This window comes from Hemitrygon akajei, chromosome 1, assembly GCF_048418815.1.
Source record: "Hemitrygon akajei chromosome 1, sHemAka1.3, whole genome shotgun sequence".
Classification (NCBI taxonomy): Eukaryota; Metazoa; Chordata; class Chondrichthyes; order Myliobatiformes; family Dasyatidae; genus Hemitrygon; species Hemitrygon akajei.
This window is the reverse complement of record NC_133124.1, coordinates 205477375-205498954: the sequence shown is the minus strand read 5'-3', so window position 1 is coordinate 205498954 and position 21580 is coordinate 205477375. Positions and strand designations below refer to the sequence as shown.

General features: G+C 43.6%; 1 protein-coding gene across 7 annotated transcripts in view; it reads right to left on the bottom strand.

Moving 5' to 3' along the window:
• Nucleotides 1–21580, bottom strand: part of LOC140734734 (netrin receptor UNC5D-like) — an 820373-nt gene that overhangs the window by 129655 nt on the left and 669138 nt on the right. For all 7 annotated transcript variants that reach the window (XM_073059143.1, XM_073059196.1, XM_073059151.1 and 4 more), the window contains one exon: nt 7543–7627. In XM_073059143.1, coding sequence (XP_072915244.1) covers nt 7543–7627 — 85 coding nt within the window. The remainder of the gene's footprint in view (nt 1–7542; nt 7628–21580) is intronic.

Here is a 21580-nt window from a genome sequence, read left to right as displayed (position 1 = left end):
AGTTGTAACTGGGTGTTTAGATTAGCATCAGTTTGAAAGACAAGCTTGCTCCTTGCAGTTATTCATTACCCTCAGATAGTCAGGTAGGGAAACAGGGTTGAATATGTTGGAAGTTCAAAATACCTAGAAACATGAAGCACTAGAACTACTCAGTAGGTCAGGCAGCATCTGCAGAGAGAGAAACAGAGTTAACATTTGAGGTTGATGACCTCAGAACTGGGAAAATACACAAAACCAGGTGATTTTATGTCAAGGTCAGGGAGAGAAAGAAGGCATCTTCAATTGCATTTCTTTTGCTTTTCTGTTACAGATGCATATCAGAATCAGATTAACTTAGTTGACATGAAATAGGTGTTTTCTTGCATCAGTACAGTGCAAAGATATGAAATTACTATGAACTACAAAAATAAATAAATAGAGCATAATAGAGAATAATGTGATGGTGTTCCTGATGGTATTCATATCGAAGAAAGGCATTGGAGAGTGTCTAGAGGAGGTTTACAAAAATGATCCCAGGAAGGAAAGGGTTAAAATACAAGGCGCTTTCGATGGCTCTGGAGTTTAGGAAAATGAAGGGGATTTTTTCATTGACATCTACCAAATACTAAGAGGTCTGGATAGAGTGGACATGTTTCGAATATCAGAAGAGTGTAGGAGCAAAGGGTACAGCCTCAGAAAAGAAGGCGAGAGATGAGGAGGAATTTCTTTATCCAGAGGGTAATGAATTTGTGGAATTCATTGCCACAGATGACTGTGGAGGACAAGTCACTGGGTATCTTTAAAGTGCAGGTTGATAGGTTTTTGATTAGGAAAGGCATCAAAGGTTACGTTGAGAAGGGAGGAGAATACTAATGAGAGGGAAAATAAGACCAAATGACAAAGCAGAATTGATGGGCCAAGTGGCCTTATTCAGCTCCTTTTGGTCCTATATTTCAGAATTTTGATGGAGGGGAAGAAGCTGTTTCTGAATAATTGAGTGTGGGTCTTCAGGCTCCTGTACCTCCTCCTTCTTGGTAGTAATGGGAATATCCTATTCTAGCTCTAGTGAAGTGTCATCGAGCTCTGTTTCCCTCTCCATTGATGCTGCCCAACCTGATGAGTCTTTCTGGGACTTTTGATATTTACGTTGCACTTCCAGCACTGGGTATTTTCAGTCTTCAGACATCGTTACAGCCACGTCTATAACAGTGGTTAGATGAATAAAATTGCAAAGATAGGTCTTTGTCACATACTGCTCTGACACTCAAATTCAACATTCTCCAGCGGGGCGGATTAAAAAAAAGTTAACGTATAAGACTCTAATGCATTGAATTGAAACTCTTTGTCACTTGTACATGTTTAATGCATTTGGCATAATCTTGCCTTGTCATGCATGTACTTGCTCTCTCCTTGGTAAGGAGAATCCTGTACCAGAAGTTGAATTTTGTATTAATCAGACTGAAATGTGTATTAAAATTCACTGCTAAAGCTTTATCAAGGCTGGGGGACAGATAATGTCACCGTGACTGAAGTTTAAGAGCTGAAATTCATTCTTGTTACAGTGCCAAGGTCAGTATAATTTTTTTTTACCTCTAATGTTTGTGGTGATGGAGTGAAAGGGTTGGAAATGAAGGATGCATGTTTATCAAGTTGACTTCAGATGACTGTATGCAAATAATGTACAATGCCTGCAAATTGCTTGAGAAATATTAGTGAAGGTCCACCCTGCACTGGGAAAACATGATATGATAAATGGTTAGAAACGTTTTAACTTAACCAGAGAATGACCTGCAGCTCACTCATCTTCTGGAGAGCCTTATCGCACAGAAAAAGGCCTTTCAGTCCACCATGCCTATGCTGACTTGCAAATACCCAAGTCCCTGGCTTTCTATACTTAAGAGAATAAATAGAAGGAGCAGGGGCAGCCCATACATTCCCTTGAGCCAGGATCATCATGTCTGACCTGATCTTGGCCATGGCCCCATTTCCTTGCCCGTTTCCCATCAATCTCAAATTCCCCAGAGACAAAAAGTCAGTCTTGTACATGTTAAGTGATTCACTCCACACCTCTCTGAATCCAGAGCATTCAGGATCCTCTGAGAGAAGAGATCCTCTGTCATCTCTCTATCTCGGATGATGACCTGTTATTCTTAAACACTGGCTCCTGATTCTAGTTTCCTGCACAAAAGGAAACTTGCCCTCAGCATCTACCTTGACAAGCTCCTTCAGGATCTTGACCAGCACACAAGATTCTGGAGGATCTCAAAGGGTCAGGCAGCGTCTGTGAAGGAAGATGGGAGGTTGACATTTCCATTTGAGCCCCTCCCTAAGTCCAGATAGAGAGTCGTGACTCAAAGCCTTTCTGTCCATTTTCCTCCACAGGTGCTGAATAACCTGCTGAGTTCCTCCAGCATCTTGCTTGTCGCTCCAGATTCCAGCATCTGCAGTCTCTTGCCTCTCCCCTCAGAATCTTACTGGTTTCAATAAAATCACCTCTCATGTGTCTGGCGAAGACAGGAAACCTGTGCAAAAGAGTTTTCAAAGTAGAAAAGCCAATGCACTGGGGGAATTCCATTCCCTCAAACCTCAGACATCCAGGTCTAGTGCTACCAACAAGTGTCACAAACTGGGTTGCAGTGGCTGACCATGACGTCTCCCGTGCCTTGTCATGTCCTTCAGTCTCCACGGAGTGCTACAGTGTACAGCCTTGCTGGCTGCTGGATCTCGCTGTGGATCCCATCCACCCAGCCCGCCGGAGCTAACTCCGCATGCTAGTTCAGGCATGTCCCTACCTCACTGGGGCGTGAGGCCGCTGGCTCGCCTCACCTGGTTTAGCCTGCCTGTGGATGCGGTGTATGAGGGTGCAGCCGCTGTTGCATCCAAACTCTAAATCTGCTCAGTTAGTTTGGTAAAGTCAACACCTTCGTTCCCGGAATCAATCTGGTGATCCTGCTCCGAAGCATGTCCCTCCTTAAGTAAGATCAAAAAATCCAAGTACTGCAGTTGTGACCTCATCAAGATCACGTCCGGTTGTAACAACGTTTCCTCCCATTTGTAGTCCATCCCCTTTGGATTAAGACAAATTCCTTGATCCATATACAGTACTAACTTCTGCATTCCATGTCTGGATGCATTAAAATCCTCTGTACCATGAGCAAAATCAGAATCAGGTTTATTATCAAATATCTTATATAATGAGTGTAAGGGTGGTGGGTGGAGATGTGTCTCTACCAAAGGAAGTGTAAGGCAGTCCTTCCGTCCGCTAGCCTGCAGGTCACCCTTGGGCAAAGTGTAGCACCTGCTCAGCCTCCTGTTTAGGGTCACGTGAAGCCATGGAATCGGTCGTACGAGCAGCTGGTGCATATCACCAGTCCTGGTTATGCAACCATTGACACCAGGCAGATGATCTCTGGAGAGGATTGATAATGGCTCAGGTCATCTGTCTTGTACAGACACTGCCCAGAAGGTGGCAACGGCTGGCCACTTCTGTAGAAACATTTGCCAAGAACAATCATATTTATGGAAAGACCATGATCACCCATGCCATACAAGTAACAAATGAGCAAATTATATAATGTGAAATTGGTTGTTTTGAAGCAGCAGGGCAGTGTAGAAACCAAAACATACAACAATCATACACAGAACAGAACTATCAGGCTATTAGTTAACTTTTAACGTTTCGATGTTTCAGAAAGGACAGGGAGGGAGGCAAAAGAGGTGGGGGCGTGGCACTGTTCATCAGAGATAGAGTCACAGCTGCAGAAAAGGTGGACGCCATGTAGAGATTGTCTACGGAGTCTCTGTGGGTGGAGGTTAGGAACAGGAAGGGGTTAATAACTTTACTGGGTGTTTTTTTATAGGCTGCCCAATAGTAACAGGGATATTGAGGAGCAGATAGGGAAACAGATCCTGGAAAGGTGTAATAATAAGAGTTGTCGTGATGGGAGATTTTAATTTCCCACTTATTGATTGGCGTCTCCCTAGAGCAAGGGGTTTAGATGGGTTGGAGTTTGTTAGGTGTGTTCAGGAAGGTTTCTTGACACAGTGCAAGGGGTTTAGATGGGGTGGAGTTTGTTAGGTGTGTTCAGGAAGGTTTCTTAACACAGTATGTAGATAAGCCTACAAGAGGAGAGGCTATACTTGATTTGGTATTGAGAAATTAACCTGGTCAGGTGTCAGATCTCTCAGTGGGAGAGCATTTTGGAGATAGTGATCATAATTCTGTCTCCTTTACAGCATTGGAAAGAATTAGGAACAGACAAGTTAGAAAAGCATTTAATTGGAGTAAGGGGAATTATGAGGCTATCAGGCAGGAAATTGGGGGCTTAAATTGGAAACAGATGTTTTCAGGGAAAAGTACGGAAGAAATGTGGCAAATATTCAGGGGATATTTGTGTGGAGTTCTGTACAGGTACGTTCCGATGAGACAGGGAAGTTATGGTAGGGTACAGGAACCATGGTGTACAAAGGCTGTAATAAATCTAGTTAAGAAGAAAAGAAAAGCTTACAAAATGTTCAGAGAGCTAGGTAATGTTAGGGATCTAGAAGAGTGTAAGGCTAATAGGAAGAAGCTTAAGAAGGAAATTAGGAGAGCCAGAAGGGGCCATGAGAAGGCCTTGGTGGGCAGGATTAAGGAAAACCCCAAGGTATTCTACAAGTATGTGAAGAGCAAGAGGATAAGACGTGAAAGAATAGGGCCTATCAAGTATGACAGTGGGAAAGTGTGTATGGAACCGGAGGAAATAGCAGAGGTACTTAATGAATACATTACTTCAGTATTCACTATGGAAAAAGATTTTGGTGGCTGTAGTGATGGCTTTCAGCAGACTGAAATGATTGAGCATTTAGATATTAAGAAAGAGGATGTGCTGGAGCTTTTGGAAAGCATCAAGTTGGATAAGTCACCGGGACCAGATGAGAAGCACCCCAGGCTACTGTGGGAGGCGAAGGAGGAGATTGCTGAGCCTCTGACAATAATCTTTGCATCATCAATGGGGACGGCAGAGGTTCCAGAGGATTGGAGGGTTGTGAATGTTGTTCCTTTATTCAAGAAAGGGAGTAGAGATAGCTCAGGAAATTATAGACCAGTGAGTCTTACCTCAGTGGTTGGTAAGTTGATGGAGAAGATCCTGAGAGGCAAGATTTATGAACATTTGGAGAGATATAATATGATTAGGGATAGTCAGCATGGATTTGTCAAGGGGAGGTCGTGCCTTACAAACCTGATTGAATTTTTTGCGGGTGTGACTAAACGCATTGATGAAGGAAGAGCAGTAGCTGTAGTGTATGTGGATTTCAGCAAGGCATTTGATAAGGCACCCCATGCAAGGCTTATTGAGAAAGTAAAGAGGCATGGGATCCAAGGGAACATTGCTTTGTGGATTCAGAATGGGCTTGCCCACAGAAGGCAAAGAGTGGTTGTAGATGGGTCATATTCTGCACGGAGGTCGGTGACCAATGGGGTGCCTCAGGGATCTGTTCTGGAACCCCTTCTCTTCGTGATTTTTATAAATGACCTGGATGAGGAAGTGGAGGAATGGGTGAGTAAGTCTGCTGATGACAAAAAGGTTGGAGGTGTTGTGGATAGTGTGGAAGACTGTCAGAAGTTACAGCGGGATATTGATAGGATGCAAAACTGGGCTGAGAAGTGGCAGATGGAGTTCAACCCAGATAAGTGTGAAGTGGTTCATTTTGGTAAGTCAAATATGATGGCAGAATATAGTATTAATGGTAAGACTCTTGGCAGTGAGGAGGATCAGAGGGATCCTGGGGTCCAAGTCTATAGGACGCTCAAAGCAGCTGCACAGGTTGACTCTGTGGTTAAGAAGGTGGATGCTATATTGGCCTTCATCAGTCGTGGAATTGAATTTAGGAGCCGAGAGGTAATGCTGCATCTATATAGGACCCTGGTCAGACCCCACTTGGAGTACTGTGCTCAGTTCTAGTCGCCTCACTACAGGAAGGATGTGGAAGCCATAGAAAGGGTGCAGAGGAGATTTACAAGGATGTTGCCTGGATTGGGGAGCATGCCTTATGAGATTAGGTTGAGTGAACTCGGCCTTTTCTCCTTGGAGCGACAGAGGATGAGAGGTGACCTGATAGAGGTGTATAAGATGATGAGAGGCGTTGATCGTGTGGATAGTCAGAAGCTTTTTCCCAGGGCTGAAATGGTTGCCACAAGAGGACACAGGTTTAAGGTGCTAGGGAGTAGGTACAGAGGAGATGTCAGGGGTACATTTTTTACACAGAGAGTGGTGAGTGTGTGGAATGGGCTGCCGGCAACGATGGTGGAGGCGGATACAATAGGGTCTTTTAAGAGACTTTTAGATAGGTACATGGAGGTTAGTAAAATAGAAGGCCATATGTAAACCTAGTAATTTCTAAGGTAGGGACATGTTTGGCATAACTTTGTGGGCCGAAGGGCCTGTATTGTGCTGTAGGTTTTCTGTTTCTTAACCATCATCTCTAAGGTAGACAATGTAGTCACTTCTTTGTTGCTGGAACATTATATTGTGTAAGTTATCTTCCTGGTTTTATATATAATGGGTTAGGCTGCACCATGGATGACCCCAAGCTTGGCTGCAAAAGGAGGAGGGTTGAGCATAGGACTAGCAACCCATCCTGTTAAAATCCAGAGCGACAGAAACACCGAGAGAAGCTCCACGGCCCTCATCCCTGGGAGCGGAAGGACCTTCACTTAGAAGACATATGAAGTTGTGTAGTGGAAATGGAAACAACAGGGCCAATCAACCTTCAATCGACCTAGGACAGAAGATTCTGATGGGATGCTGTTGGTGGAAAGTGCCGCAGTGGAGGTGACAGGCTTATGAAGAAGAAGATATATAATTGGCTGTTCTTCAAAGGTACTCTACTGGAAGTGAATTTCCTTGGGATGTCAAGAGGTGATGAAAGGCACTTTGGAAATGCAAATACTCATTCTGTACAACATAACTCAAGCAAAGATGCAATTCTCAACAATTGTACATTCCTTGAACTCAACACTCAAGAATATTTTGTTAAGAACTCGGTGAATCACCAGGAGAGAGCCACCCAATCCCAATATAATTAGAAGAGCATTCACATGTTATCGCGAGGAACTATAATTAGCTGATGTGAAGCTAATTATTCATAATAAACACTCTTAATAGTTCTGATATTTCAGTTGGAACTTTCAACAGTAGAGCACTAATGAAATGAAGCATAAGAATATTTAATGAATATGTTTAATGTTTTTCAAACCATGCAATTAAATTCCAAAGATTTAATTATTTATTATTAAAATGTTCTAGATAAACAACATAATTTTATACTATTTTTCATGCAGCTATGGCAAACCATTGCCCACGCACTTGATTATATTATTCAGATCGCATCCTTTTGTCTGCGAATTACCAGACTGTGAAGGATATATTTTAATAATTCCAATTTCTTTTCAATTGGCCACTTCATTTCCCCCATACCCCTGACTATCACAAGGCCCTAAGCAAGCAGAGCCTTTCCCCATTCCAATAAGCACATCTGCAGAAAGGAAAACGACACGTTTGAACATATTTTGTCTCTTACCTAGTTTCGCCTTGATTGACTGCAATGTACATTTCCCATGAATTCCCCTCAGGAATTGATCCCAAAGGAACCATTAAACGGACTCCTTATATATATATATAAAAAAAACATTGTTAGTTTCATGAACATGTGTAGATACCTTTAGAAATTTTGCCACCCCAAATATGAATGGAGGAATGGAACAATTTATACACATTGATGATTATAATAACATAGAATATCTTATCACAAATATCTTCAAATACACATACACTAGAGAATGCCATAACTTCCAGGTTGTCCACTAAGCTACAAACTCCTCTGCTCTGAGACTCCAGTACCAAATTCCTCACTGTCTTTGGGCTATCATGTGGCACTTGCTACCCAGAAGCACAATAGTATTGCTACCCTACACAAACAACTGTAGGAAGGCATCTCAGCACCGCCTAATGGGTGTAAGCTAAGAGCTTGCTTTCCCAGTAATGACAACAACCTTGGAAAGAATGAAAGCAAGATCTGATGGAGCATTGGGAGTGGGTGCCACTGCAAGGTTTGGGACAAGGCCAATGACCAGAGAGCTCCAAGCCAAAGTAATAATGGTTATAGAAGAAATGGGTGATTGGCTTCCTTTTTTCTTGGAAGGAAGCTGTTAGAGTCACCCATTCCATTGTAAAGGACAATTAAGAAAGCTAAAAAATGTTGGCTTTGGTAATGGAACCCCATTCTGTGAATAATTGACAAAAAGATCATTGGCAGCAGTTGTCTTGTAGAAAAGCGGCCTTCAGTAGTCAGGGGATTACATTCAAGAGTCACAAGGTAATGAGCCAGCTCTACAAAACTGGTTAGACAAAAATTGGAGTATTGTGTTCGGTTGCCTTGTTTTAGGAAGGATGTGGAAGCTTTAGAGAGGGTGCAGAGGAGATTTACCAGGATGATGCCTGGATTAGAAAGCACATCTTATGTGGATAGGCTGAATTATCTAGGATTTTCCTCTTTGGAAAGAAGGAGGATGAGGGGTGACTTGATAGAGGTGTATAAGATGGTAAGAGGCATAGATCGAGTGGATAGCCAGACTTCATTCCCATGGCAGAAATCATTAACTCAAGTGGGCCTAACTTTAAGGTATTGTGAGGAAAGTATAGGAGGGATATCAGAAGCAGATTTTTTACCCAGAGAGTGGTAGGTGTGTGGAACGCCCTGCCAGTGGTGGTGGCAGAGGCAGGCACATTAGGGTCATTTAAAAGACACTTTTAGTCAAATGGTTGGAAAAAAATGTAGGGCTCTGTACCAGAAAGGGTTAGATTGAAGTTGGAGTAGGTTAAAGGGTCAGCATAAATTTGTTGGCACAAGGGACACAAGTGTGGTGTACTTGTTCCGTGTTCTGTGTTTTTAATGTTTATCCAAATGTTCAGGCTGGTGTATCTTGCCATGGTTCAGTTCTCACATTGTTTCATAGAGAGTTGGGAGCTCTAGGTGTTGAGCCAGTGATGTCTGGCAGACGGGCCCCACTCCTTCAGCCTTCACTCACGAGCTGGGACTCTTACAAAGTCATGGAGTCATTCACCATTGAACCAAGTCAACTGACCCAACGTGTGTGTGTGTGTCAACCATCAAACGTTCACTCACAACAGTGCCACACTAATCCCATTGTTCCCACATTCCCATCAAACCCACCCCCAGAATGAACAATTCGCCTGCACACGAGGGATTCAGTGGCTAAGTCAACCCATGTGTCTTAAGGACATGGGAGGAAACCATGCAGTCACAGGGAGAGAACACCAGAGGTCAGCATTGAACCTGGCTCACTGAAGGTGTGAGGCATCAGCACCATTGTGTTCCCCTCCTTTGTAGCCAAATCATAAACCACTTTATAAATATCAGTTTTTCAATTTCACTGTGTGGAGAGGAAACCTTCTCCAAGACATCTCCGTTGATATCCAGGAGATATTATGTAGCTTTATAAAACTCTGGTTCGGCCACATAAGACCATAAGATACAGGAGCAGAATTAGGCCATTCAGCCCATCGCGTCTGCTCCACCATTCCATCATGGCTGATCCCAGATCCCACTCAACCCCATATACCTGCCTTCTTGCCATATCCTTTGATACCCTGACCAATCAATAAACAATCAACTTTCGCCATAAATATACACACGGACTAGGCCTCCGCTGTAGTCTGTGGCAGAGCATTCCACAGATTTACTACTCTCTGACTAAAAAAATTCCTCCTTACTTCTGTTCTAAAGGGACACCTCTCAATTTTGAGGCTGTGCTCTCCAGGTCTGGATACTCTCACCATAAGAAACGTCCTCTCCACATCCACCCTGTCTAATCCTTTCAACGTTCGGTAGGTTTCAATGAGATCCCCCTGCATTTTTCTAAATTCTAGTGAGCACAGGCCCAAAGCAGCCAAACGCTCCTCACATGTTAACCGTTCAATTCCTGGAATTATCCTTGTGAACCTCCTCTGGACTCTTCAATGACAACACATTTCTGAGATATGGGGCCCAAAACTATTGACAGTATTCCAAGTGCAGCTTGACTGGTGTCTTAGAAAGGCTCAGCATTATCTCCTTGCTTTTGTATTGTATTTCCCTTGAAATAAATGCCAAAATTGTTTTTGCCTTCTTTACCACAGACTCAACCTGTAAATTAACTTTCTAGGAGTCTTGCATGAGGACTCCTAAGTCCCTCTGCACTTCTGATGTTTGAACCTTCTCCCCATTTAGATAATACTCTGCACTATTCTGGAGTATCGCATGTAGATCTGGTCGCCCCACTATAGAAAGGATGTTGAAGCTTTGGAGAGGAATCATGATGCTGCCTGGTTCAGAGGGCATGTACTATCATGAGAGGCTGGAGGAACTTGGGTTGTTTTCTCTGGAGCATCGGAGGCTGAGCGGAGATCGAGGTTTATAAGATGAGGAGAACATTGATAGAGTAGACAGGAAGCATCTGTTCCCCAGGGTAGAAATGTCTGATACCAGAGGGTATGCCTTGAAGATGAGAGGGGGTAGGTTCAAAAGGGATGTGAGGGTAAGTTTTTTACTCAGAGAGTCATGGATGCCTGGAATAAGCTGCCCCAGTATGGTGGTAGAGGCAAATACATTAGAGACTTTTAAGAGCCGTTTAGATAGGCACATGAATGTGAGGAAGATGGAGGGATATGGACATTGAGTAGGTAGGAGAGTTTAGTTTTGGAGGGCTTTTTGGCTTACCTTTCAGCTGGTTTGCCACAATATTGTAAGCCAAAGGACCTGTTCCTGTTCCTGTGCTGTACTGTTACATGTTCTAACAAACTAGAACTGAGAACTTTCCCACTGTTGCCAGGTGCAAATTTCAAAGTGAGGAAACCTCTCTGTAAAGAAGGTCGACTTTGTGAGTGGAAGTGCTTTAAATATTATTCGGGTAAGATGGATCCTTCCAAACCTATGAAGCGAAGGGCTCAAGACATTGCCATTAATTGTAATGTGGGGAAGATGTGAGTGCAGTCTAGGGAGACTATCCAGCTACTGTGAAGTGTACCAGCCTGGACATTCTCCCTTCTCTCCTTTTCCATCAGGCAGGAGATACAAAAGCCTGAAGACATGTACCACTAGGCTCATGGAGAGCTTCTACCCCACTGTTATAAGACTATTAAATAGTTCCCTAGTATGATAAAATGACCTCACAATCCACCTTGTCTTGCACCTTGTTGTTTACCTGCATTGCACTTTTCTGAGACTGAGACATCAAGGTGATTGCGGAAGGCGAGCAAGAGTTCAGTGCTGAGTGCCCGTCTTTTGCCAGAGAAGGAGCCTGTGAGCGGCCTAGCACCGTGTAGGCAGGAGTGCCCCCCTGCTTCCTGTGTTGTCCCTCTCTTTTGATGAATGTTAATAATATTGTAGGATAATATCGTGGTTCTGCGTTTATGGATTCGACTATTGCGTTTATGGATATGGACTTATTCGGAATTATGGTTTTTACATTCTGTGTTTTTTAATCATCTGCTCCTTTTCTGTTTTGTTGTGCGAGGGGAGGGCTGATGATCTGTTAGTGTTCTGTATTTTTTGTGCGGGGGAGGGTTTGTTTCCTGGGGTCGATGTCCGTTCCACTTAGTGCGGGGAAAGGGGGTTTGATGAATCAGGATGCCATTGGGTGGGAGGGAGGGTTGTGGGTTTGATGTTTCTCTCTGAATGACTTCATGCTCTTTCTTTGTTTTATGTTATAACTATAAATCTCAGAGTTGTATATGGATACATACTTTGATAATAAATGAACCTTTGAACCTTTATTCTACATCGTTATTGTTTTACTTTGTTCTGCCTCAATGAACTGTGTAATGATTTGATCTGCATGAACAGTATGAAAGACAAGCTTTTCACTGTGTGTCATTACCGGTGACAATAATAAACCAATTCCAGTAAGCCAATTCCAAATGAAGTTTCTGAATATGAGACCCCTGCAATATAAAACTTGGAATGCAGTTTATGTAACTCCTGGCATATAAAATCTGTAACCCCTGGCAGATAAAATCTATAACCTCTGGCATATAAAATTTGGAATGCAGTTTACGTAACCCCAGGCCAATAAAATTTGGAATGCAGTTTAGGTAGCCCCTGGCATATAAAATGTGGTATGCAGTTTATGTTTTCTAGGAGTAAATTGAGGGTAAATTCCACAGTGTGACTGTCTCTCCCCAGTCTCTGCGCAACTTGGTCCAACTCAAGGTGCCAGATTGGCAATAAAGTCAACTCAGGGGACCTCAGGCATGTTCTAAGAGAGCCCAGACCTCAGCAATGAATGGCGCAAATGTTCATGGTTTCCTTTCAATTCAAACAAAAAGGAAGCGTTGGTGCAGCCAGCCGAGAATAGTGCTCTCCCTAGCTACGTGATCGCCACTGCCCCAGTGAGCTCTCTCATCAGCTCTCTGCCCCCTGCACACAGCTAACGGGAAAACAAAATACCCAAAATTTAATTTACAGGAACTGCTGCTCCCTGTGGAGAAAGTGGAGACTGTGGTAGCCTGCTCAACGTATCAATCTGAGGAATAAGATATGCTGACCTTGAATTTAGAGCCACCCATTTACGCAAACCTCACATTAATCAGAATCAGGTTTATTATCACTGATCTATGTAAAAGTCTTTGGCACACATATATAACTAGGGTGCCTAAGACTTTTGTACAGTTCTGTGTTTGTCAACGTGGAGCAGAGAGCAAGTTTGTAAATCTGGTAGAGCAAAGGATGCTGGGAATGACAAGGGTGGAGCGCCACGGGAGGGGTGTGGGACAGTAACTGGTGCAGGGGGCAGGGCTTCAAATTCTTAGATCACTGGGATCTATTTTGGGGGAGGCATGACTTATACAGAAACGATGGGTTACACCTGAACTCAAAAGGTACTAATATCCTGGCGGGATTGTTTAATATAGCTGTTAGGGAGGGTTTAAACTGAGTTGGCAAGGGGAAGGAAACCAGGGTGTTAGAGTCGAGGAAGAGGAAAATAGAAATAAGTCAAGGAAGTTCTGCTGTTCAGGAGGATTTAAACTAATGTGGCAGGGGGATGGGAACGAGTGCAGAGAGACAGAGGGGTGCAAAATGAGGGTAGAAGCAAAAAGTAGTAAGGTGAAAAGTAAAAGTGGCAGGCAGGCAAATCCAGGGCAAAAATCAAAAAGGGCCACTTTTCAACATAATTGTATAAGGGCTAAGAGTGTTGTAAAAACAAGCCTGAAGGCTTTGTGTGTCAATGCAAGGAGCATTTGTAACAAGGTAGATGAATTCAATGTGCAGATAGTTATTAATGAATATGATATAGTTGGGATCACAGAGACATGGCTCCAGGGTGGCCAAGGATGGGAGCTCAACATCCAGGGATATTCAATATTCAGGAGGGATAGACAGGAAAGTAAAGGAGGTGGGGTAGCCTTGCTGGTTAGAGAAGAGATTAATGCAATAGAAAGGAAGGACATTAGCCTGGAGGATATGGAATCGATATGGGTAGAGCTGCATAACACTAAGGGGCAGAAAACGCTGGTGGGAGTTGTGTACAGGCCACCTAACAGTAGTAGTGAGGTTGGGGATGGCATTAAATAGGAAATTAGAAATGTGTGCAATAAAGGAACAGCAGTTATAATGGGTGACTTCAACCTACATATAGATTGGGTGAACCAAATTAGTAAGGGTGCAGAGGAAGAGGATTTCTTGAAACGTATGCGGGATGGTTTTCTGAACCAACATGTTGAGGAAACAACTAGAGATCAGGCCACTCTAGACTGGGTATTGAGCAATGAGGAAGGGTTAGTTAGCAATCTTGTAGTGCGAGGCCCCTTGGGTAAGAGTGACCATAATATGGTGGAATTCTTCATTAAGATGGAGAGTGACATAGTTAATTCAGAAACAAAGGTTCTGAACTTAAAGAAGGGTAACTTTGAAGGTATGAGACGTGAATTAGCTAAGATAGACTGGCAAATGATACTTAAAGGGTTGACGGTGGATATGCAATGGCAAGCATTTAAAGATCGCATGGATGAACTACAACAATTGTTCATCCCAGTTTGGCAAAAGAATAAACCAGGGAAGGTAGTGCACCCATGGCTGACAAGGGTAATTAGGGATAGTATCAAGTCCAAAGAAGAAACATGCAAATTAGCCAGAAAAAGTGGCACACCTGAGGACTGGGAGAAATTCAGAGTCCAGCAGAGGAGGACAAAGGGCTTAATTAGGAAAGGGAAAAAAGATTATGAGAGAAAGCTGGCAGGGAACATAAAAACTGACTGTAAGAGCTTTTATAGATATGTGAAAAGAAAAAGATTGGTTAAGACAAATGTAGGTCCCTTACAGTCAGAAACAGGTGAATTGATCATGGGGAACAAGGACATGGCAGACCAATTGAATAATTACTTTGGTTCTGTCTTCACTAAGGATGACATAAATAATCTTCTGGAAATAGTAAGGGACTGAGGGTCCAGTGAGATGGAGGAACTGAGGGAAATACATGTTAGTAGGGAAGTGGTGTTAGGTAAATTGAAGGGATTAAAGGCAGATAAATCCCCAGGGCCAGATGGTCTGAATCCCAGAGTACTTAAGGAAGTAGCCCAAGAAATAGTGGATACATTAGTGATAATTTTTCAAAACTCCTTAGATTCTGGATTAGTTCCTGAGGATTGGAGGGTGGCTAATGTAACCCCACTTTTTAAAAAAGGAGGGAGAGAAAAACTGGGGAATTATAGACCGGTTAGTCTGACATCTGTGGTGGGGAAAATGCTGGAGTCAGTTATCAAAGATGTGATAATAGCACATCTGGAAAGCGGTGAAATCATCAGACAAAGTCAGCATGGATTTGTGAAAGGAAAATCATGTCTGACGAATCTTATAGAATTTTTCAAAGATGTAAATATTAGAGTGGTTAGGGGAGAACCAGTGGATGTGGTATATTTGGATTTTCAAAAGGCTTTTGACAAGGTTACACAGAGGAGATTAGTGTGCAAACTTAAAGCATACGGTATTGGGGGTATGGTATTGATGTGGATAGAGAATTGGTTGGCAGACAGGAAGCAAAGCTGGCCAAAGTTCAATGGAACAATACCCTAGCAGGGAAGACAGTGGAACAAAAATGGCAGGTATTTCTGGGAATAATGCAGAAGGTGCAGGATCGGTTTGTTCCAAAGAGGAAGAAAGATCCTAAGGGGAGTAAGGGGCGGCCGTGGCTGATGATGGAAGTAAAGGGCAGTATAAAAATAAAAGAGAAGTATAACATAGCAAAGATGAGTGGGAAACCGGAGGACTGGGAAGCTTTTAAAGAGCAACAGAAGATAACAAAAAAGGCAATACGCCAAGAAAAAATGAGGTACGAAGGTAAACTAGCCAAGAATATAAAGGAGGATAGTAAAAGCTTTTTTAGGTATGTGAATAGCAAAAAAATAGTTAAGACCAAAATTGGGCCATTGAAGACAGAAACGGGTGAATTTATTATGGGGAACAAGGAAATGGCAGATGAGTTGAACAGGTACTTTGGATCTGTCTTCACTAGGGAAGACACAAACAATCTCCCAGATGTAATAGTGGCCAAAGGAACTAGGGTAAAGGATGAACTGAAGGAAATTTATATTAGGCAAGAAATGGTGTTGGATAGACTGCTGAGTCTGAAGGCTGATAAGTCCCCGGGACCTGATTGTCTGCATCCCAGGGTACTTAAGGAGGTGGCTGTAGAAATTGTGGATGCATTGGTAATCATTTTCCAACGTTCGATAGATTCAGGAACAGTTCCTGCTGATTGGAGGGTGGCTAATGTTGTCCCACTTTTCAAGAAAGGAGGGAGAGAGAAAACAGGGAATTATAGACCGGTTAGCCTGATGTCAGTGGTGGGAAAGATGCTGGAGTCAATTATAAAAGAGGAAATTACGACACATTTGGATAGCAGTAGAAGGATCAGTCTGAGTCAGCATGGATTTATGAAGGGAAAATCATGCTTGAATAATCTTCTGGAGTTTTTTGAGGATGTAACTATGAAAATGGACAAGGGAGAGCCAGTGGATGTAGTGTACCTGGACTTCCAGAAAGCTTTTGATAAAGTCCCACAGAGATTAGTGGGCAAAATTAGGGCACATGGTATTGGGGGCAGAGTACTGACATGGATTGAAAATTGGCTGGCTGACAGGAAACAAAGAGTAGTGATTAACGGGTCCGTTTCGGAATGGCAGGCTGTGACCAGTGGGGTACCGCAAGGTTCGGTGCTGGGACCGCAGCTGTTTACAATATACATTAATGATTTAGATGAAGGGATTAAAAGTAACATTAGCAAATTTGCTGATGACACAAAGCTGGGTGGCAGTGTGAAATTTCAGAGGAGGATGTTATGAGAATGCAGGGTGACTTGGACAGATTGGGTGAGTGGGCAAATGTATGGCAGATACAATTTAATGTGGATAAATGTGAGGTTATCCACTTTGGTGGCAAGAACAGGAAGGCAGATTACTATCTAAATGGAGTCAAGTTAGGAAAAGGGGAAGTACAACGAGATCTAGGTGTTCTTGTACATCAGTCAATGAAAGCAAGCATGCAGGTACAGCAGGCAGTGAAGAAAGCTAATGGCATGCTGGCTTTTATAACAAGAGGAATTGAGTATAGGAGTAAAGAGGTCCTTCTGCAGCTGTACAGGGCCCTGGTGAGACCACACCTGGAGTACTATGTGCAGTTTTGGTCTCCAAATTTGAGGAAGGACATTCTTGCTATTGAGGGAGTGCAGCGTAGGATCACAAGGTTAATTCCCGGAATGGCGGGACTGTCATATGTTGAAAGATTGGAGTGACTGGGCTTGTATACACTGGAATTTAGAAGGATGACAGGGGATCTGATTGAAACATATAAGATTATTAAAGGATTGGACACACTGGAGGCAGGAAGCATGTTCCCGCTGATGGGTGAGTCTAGAACTAGAGGCCACAGTTTAAGAATAAGGGGTAGGCCATTTAGAACAGAGATGCGGAAAAACTTTTTCACCCGGAGAGTGGTGGATATGTGGAATGCTCTGCCCCAGAAGGTAGTGGAGGCCAAGTCTCTGGATGCATTCAAGAGAGAGTTAGATAGAGCTCTTATAGATAGCGGGATCAAGGGATATGGGGAGAGGGCAGGAACGGGGTACTGATTGTGTATGATCAGCTATGATCACAGTGAATGGCGGTGCTGGCTAGAAGGGCCGAATGGCCTACTCCTGCACCTACTGTCTATCGTCTATTAAAGAGTGGGAGTAAACGGGACCTTTTCAGAATGGCAGGCAGTGACTAGTGGGGTATCGCAAGGCTCAGTGCTGGGACCCCAGTTGTTTACAATATATATTAATGATTTAGACAAGGGAATTAAATGCAGCATCTCCAAGTATGCGGATGACACGAAGCTGGGCGGCGGTGTTAGCTGTGAGGAGGATGCTAAGAGGATGCAGGGTGACTTGGATAGGTTAGGTGAGTGGGCAAATTCATGGCAGATGCAATTTAATGTGGATAAATGTGAGGTTATCCACTTTGGTGGCAAGAACAGGAAAACAGATTATTATCTGAATGGTGGCTGATTAGGAAAAGGGGAGGTGCAACAAGACCTGGGTGTCATTGTACACCAGTCATTGAAAGTGGGCATGCAGGTACAGCAGGCGGTGAAAAAGGCGAATGGTATGTTGGCATTCGTAGCAAGAGGATTCGAGTACAGGAGCAGGGAGGTTCTACTGCAGTTGTATATGGCCTTGGTGAGACAACACCTGGAGTATTGTGAGCAGATTTGGTCCCCTAATCTGATGAAAGACATTCTTGCCATAGAGGGAGTACAAAGAAGATTCACCAGATTGATTCCTGGGATGGCAGGAGTTTCATATGAAGAAAGACTGGATCGACTGGGCTTATACTCGCTGGAATTTAGAAGATTGAGGGGGGATCTTATTGAAACGTATAAAATTCTAAAGGGATTGGACAGGCTAGATGCAGGAAGATTGTTCCTGATGTTGGGGAAGTCCAGAACGAGGGGTCACAGTTTAAGGATAAAGGGGAAGCCTTTTAGGACCGAGATGAGGAGAAACTTTTTCACACAGAGAGTGGTGAATCTGTGGAATTCTCTACCACAGGAAACAGTTGAGGCCAGTTCATTGGCTATATTTAAGAGGGAGTTAGATATGGCCCTTCTGGCTAAAGGGATTAGGGGGTATAGAGAGAAGGCAGGTACAGGGTTCTGAGTTGGATGATCAGCCATGATCATACTGAATGGCGGTGCAGGCTTGAAGGGCCGAGTGGCCTACTCCTGCACCTATTTTCTATGTTTCTATGATGGGGCAAGTGAAGTTGAATGAAGTTTGTTCAAGAGCCTGATGGTTGAGGGGTAGTAACTGTTTCTGAACCTGGTGGTGTGAGTCCTGAGGCACCTGTATCTTCTTCCAGATGGCAGCAGTGAGAAGAAAGTATGTCCTGGGTGGAGGGGATCCCTGATGATTCCTACAACGGTGTCTCATGTAAATGTGTACAATGGTTAGAAGGGCTTTACCTGTGATAGACTGGGCCAAATTCATAACTTTTTGTAGGACTTTCCATTCAAGGGCATTGGTGTTTCCAAACCAGGCAGTGATGCAGCCGGTCAGTACACTCTCCACTATACACAATGACTGGCTGCATCAGGAATTTCAGTCACATGAGCTACTGGCTCCACACCTAGGCAAACAGATTTAATTTCACTGCACTGTTCAAAATATTTGGACAGGAAACAGACAATAGACAAAAGCAACAGTTTGTTCCTTAACTGACAATAGCTAGCATAAAAGCAATTTTAGGTAGCTTGCATTGCTAAGTAACTACTTTGGCATAACCACAGTCCCAGTGGACTACTGTGCCTTGATATGATTGAATATTACAGTAGCGAGGTGTTGCTTATCAGTGATGAGATATCGTGCACCGGGCATTCAACTGCTTGCAAGCTACATGAACGGTGGCTAAGAAGGAATAAATACAAACTGACTACCAAACTAAGGTTTTGTCTTATAGTTAGTTGAACATACAAGATCACTTTGAGAACCAGTTTGTTTTAGTAATTTCAATCACATGAGATATATAACTAGGTACTGGCAACTCATTAGGAGATGTGGTATAAAAATGGTGACTAAAGTGTTTCTCAACAGCTCAGTGACAAGTACAGCTCTTCAAAGAGATTAATGACTGAAGGTTAGCTATATTTGTCACATGAATATCGAAACATCGAAATATGCAGTGAAGTGTGTCGTTTGTGTCATGAATGTGCTGGGGGTAGCCACAAGTGTTGCCGGGCTTCACCTGCCGACAGATCACTTCTTTTGCGCCTTCTTTTTATTTCAGATATGGCTCTGCCACTGGTAGAGCCTGCAGCCTACATTCTAGTGGTGTGATTTCAGGCCAATTGGGCAATCTGCCTCTTTGCTGTCTCCAAGAGCGTTCCACAAGGCCGCGACCACAGCGTGCCAGGAAGTTTGGAGACAAGGCGCGGGACCACGATCGACTCCATTGCTCGCTGACTAAAGCCTGAAATCATCGAGGTGAGTGCAGAAGGCAAGCAAGTGTTCAGCGCTGTCTATCAGCCTCTCGCTTGCTGCTGCCGGAGGAGGTGTCTGCATGTAGCAGTCTTTCAGTCGCTACTCCCGAGGAAGGTCCTTACATTTGAGTGACCTCTCTCTCTCTCTCTATGCTGTGGGCAGATGGGGCCTGAGCAAGGTTTAATCCATACGGATTGTAGATTTGGACTCTAATTCAGTTTTTAAGATGGGTTCTATTTCTAGTTCCAGTTCTAATTGCTCGTTTGTTGTCACTACTATTAGGTGATTTTTGAACCGGCTTGATGCACCATCAATAACTCTCTCTGAGACGTGAAGGCGAGATATCGGCTTTTATTGATTGGAAGAAAGAACAAGCAGTAGTTGACCACCATACTACATCCTGGAGACTGAGGGCCGGGCTCAGGCCTCAATCGCCTTTATACCGGGGTCTGTGGGAGGAGCCACGGTCAGTGGGCGGGGCCACAGGAGCAGTCAGCAGGGGGCGTGTCCAGACAGGTATATGTAGTTCTCCACACGGCTGGCCTGCAGATAATGAACACTGAGCTGAACTGGTATGTGTTTTATATTCTGTGTTTTTGATCATTTGTTTTTGTTGCTGAAAGTGTGATCTTTTTTGCATGTGGGGGGAGGGCATTTTGATTTTTGTTACTTTTCTTGAAGGGGTTGCTTCCACGGTTCTTTGTTTCGTGGATGTCTGCAGGTACTGGCAATCTAAGCAGCACACACAAGATACTGGAGGAACTCAGCAGGCCAGACGACACCTATGTAAAAGAGTACGGTCGACATTTCGGGCCGAGACCCTTCAGCGGGATTGTTGATCAACCCTCCTAATGAAGGGTCTCGGCCCGAAATATTGACTACGTACCCTTTTCCACAGATGCTGCCTGCCCTGCTGAGTTCCTCCAGTATTTTGTGAGTATTTTTTTTATATCTTGCTTTAAAAAAAATACCGCTGCCACGGAACAGCAAATTTCACAACATATGTCAGTGCTGATTCTGATTCAAACCCGATTCTGAGACTCTCAGTTTTACACACAGCACCAATACGAGGGGTGATTGATAAGTTCATTGCTTAAGGTAGAAGGAGTCAGTTTTAGACGACAATTTGGAGGTCTAATAGACAATTGCAGACAAAACATCAGAGTTCATACCAGCCTCACCAACCCAAACGTCAACTCTGTCTCCCTCTGCACAGAGTATTCCCGGCATTTCTGCTCTTGTCTATTGACACCTTCGCATCAGTCAATGAATTAAGATGCCAAGCAGTGTATATCGCCCAGAGAGAGCAGTCATACTGCACACAGCGTCAATTCATTCAGAAAAACCCGCGGTCACATGTACACTGCGTCTGAATGGCATGCTACCCCACCGCTACTCCAAAACTCAAGGACACACTCTCGTCCTGCAATGGTCACTTTTCATCATTTATCGCTGCCGTTCTTACATATTTACAGTATATGGGAGCTTGTTTTGTTATAGTAGTGCCAGTAACATTATCCTCCAAGGGGACTACAAACTCATCGTTGAGGGGGAGACAGAGGGGAAGAGAGAGAGGCAGAGAGGGAGCGAGTGAGGGAGAGAGAATGAGAGAGGAGAGAGAGGAGGGGGGGGGGAGAACATGCAGAACAATTTTTTCAGTGCATCTTGTTACATTTTGACACAAATAAACTAGTTTTACCAATTTAAATTTCCTCATTTGGTCCTTTTTAAAAACTGGCGATTAACCTAGAACTGGGAATTCATCCATTTTCAAAGATGTTTAACCTCTTAGAACTTACTTTATGCCTGTGGCATTAAACTGTGTTTCAGAATACATGCAAGATTTTGCTTGGCATGGCAAAGCTATACACTCCCTCAGTGTACTGACAATTTTGCTGAGCTACAACCATGCCTGAAACCCTTCCTGAATACAGAGACTATAAGACAGGAAGCTTGCAAAGCTGAAGCACCTGAAGCCAAACAAGTTGTGTGAACACACGTTCGTGCCATCCCAAGCGACACAATCTCATAACCTTGGGATACTGT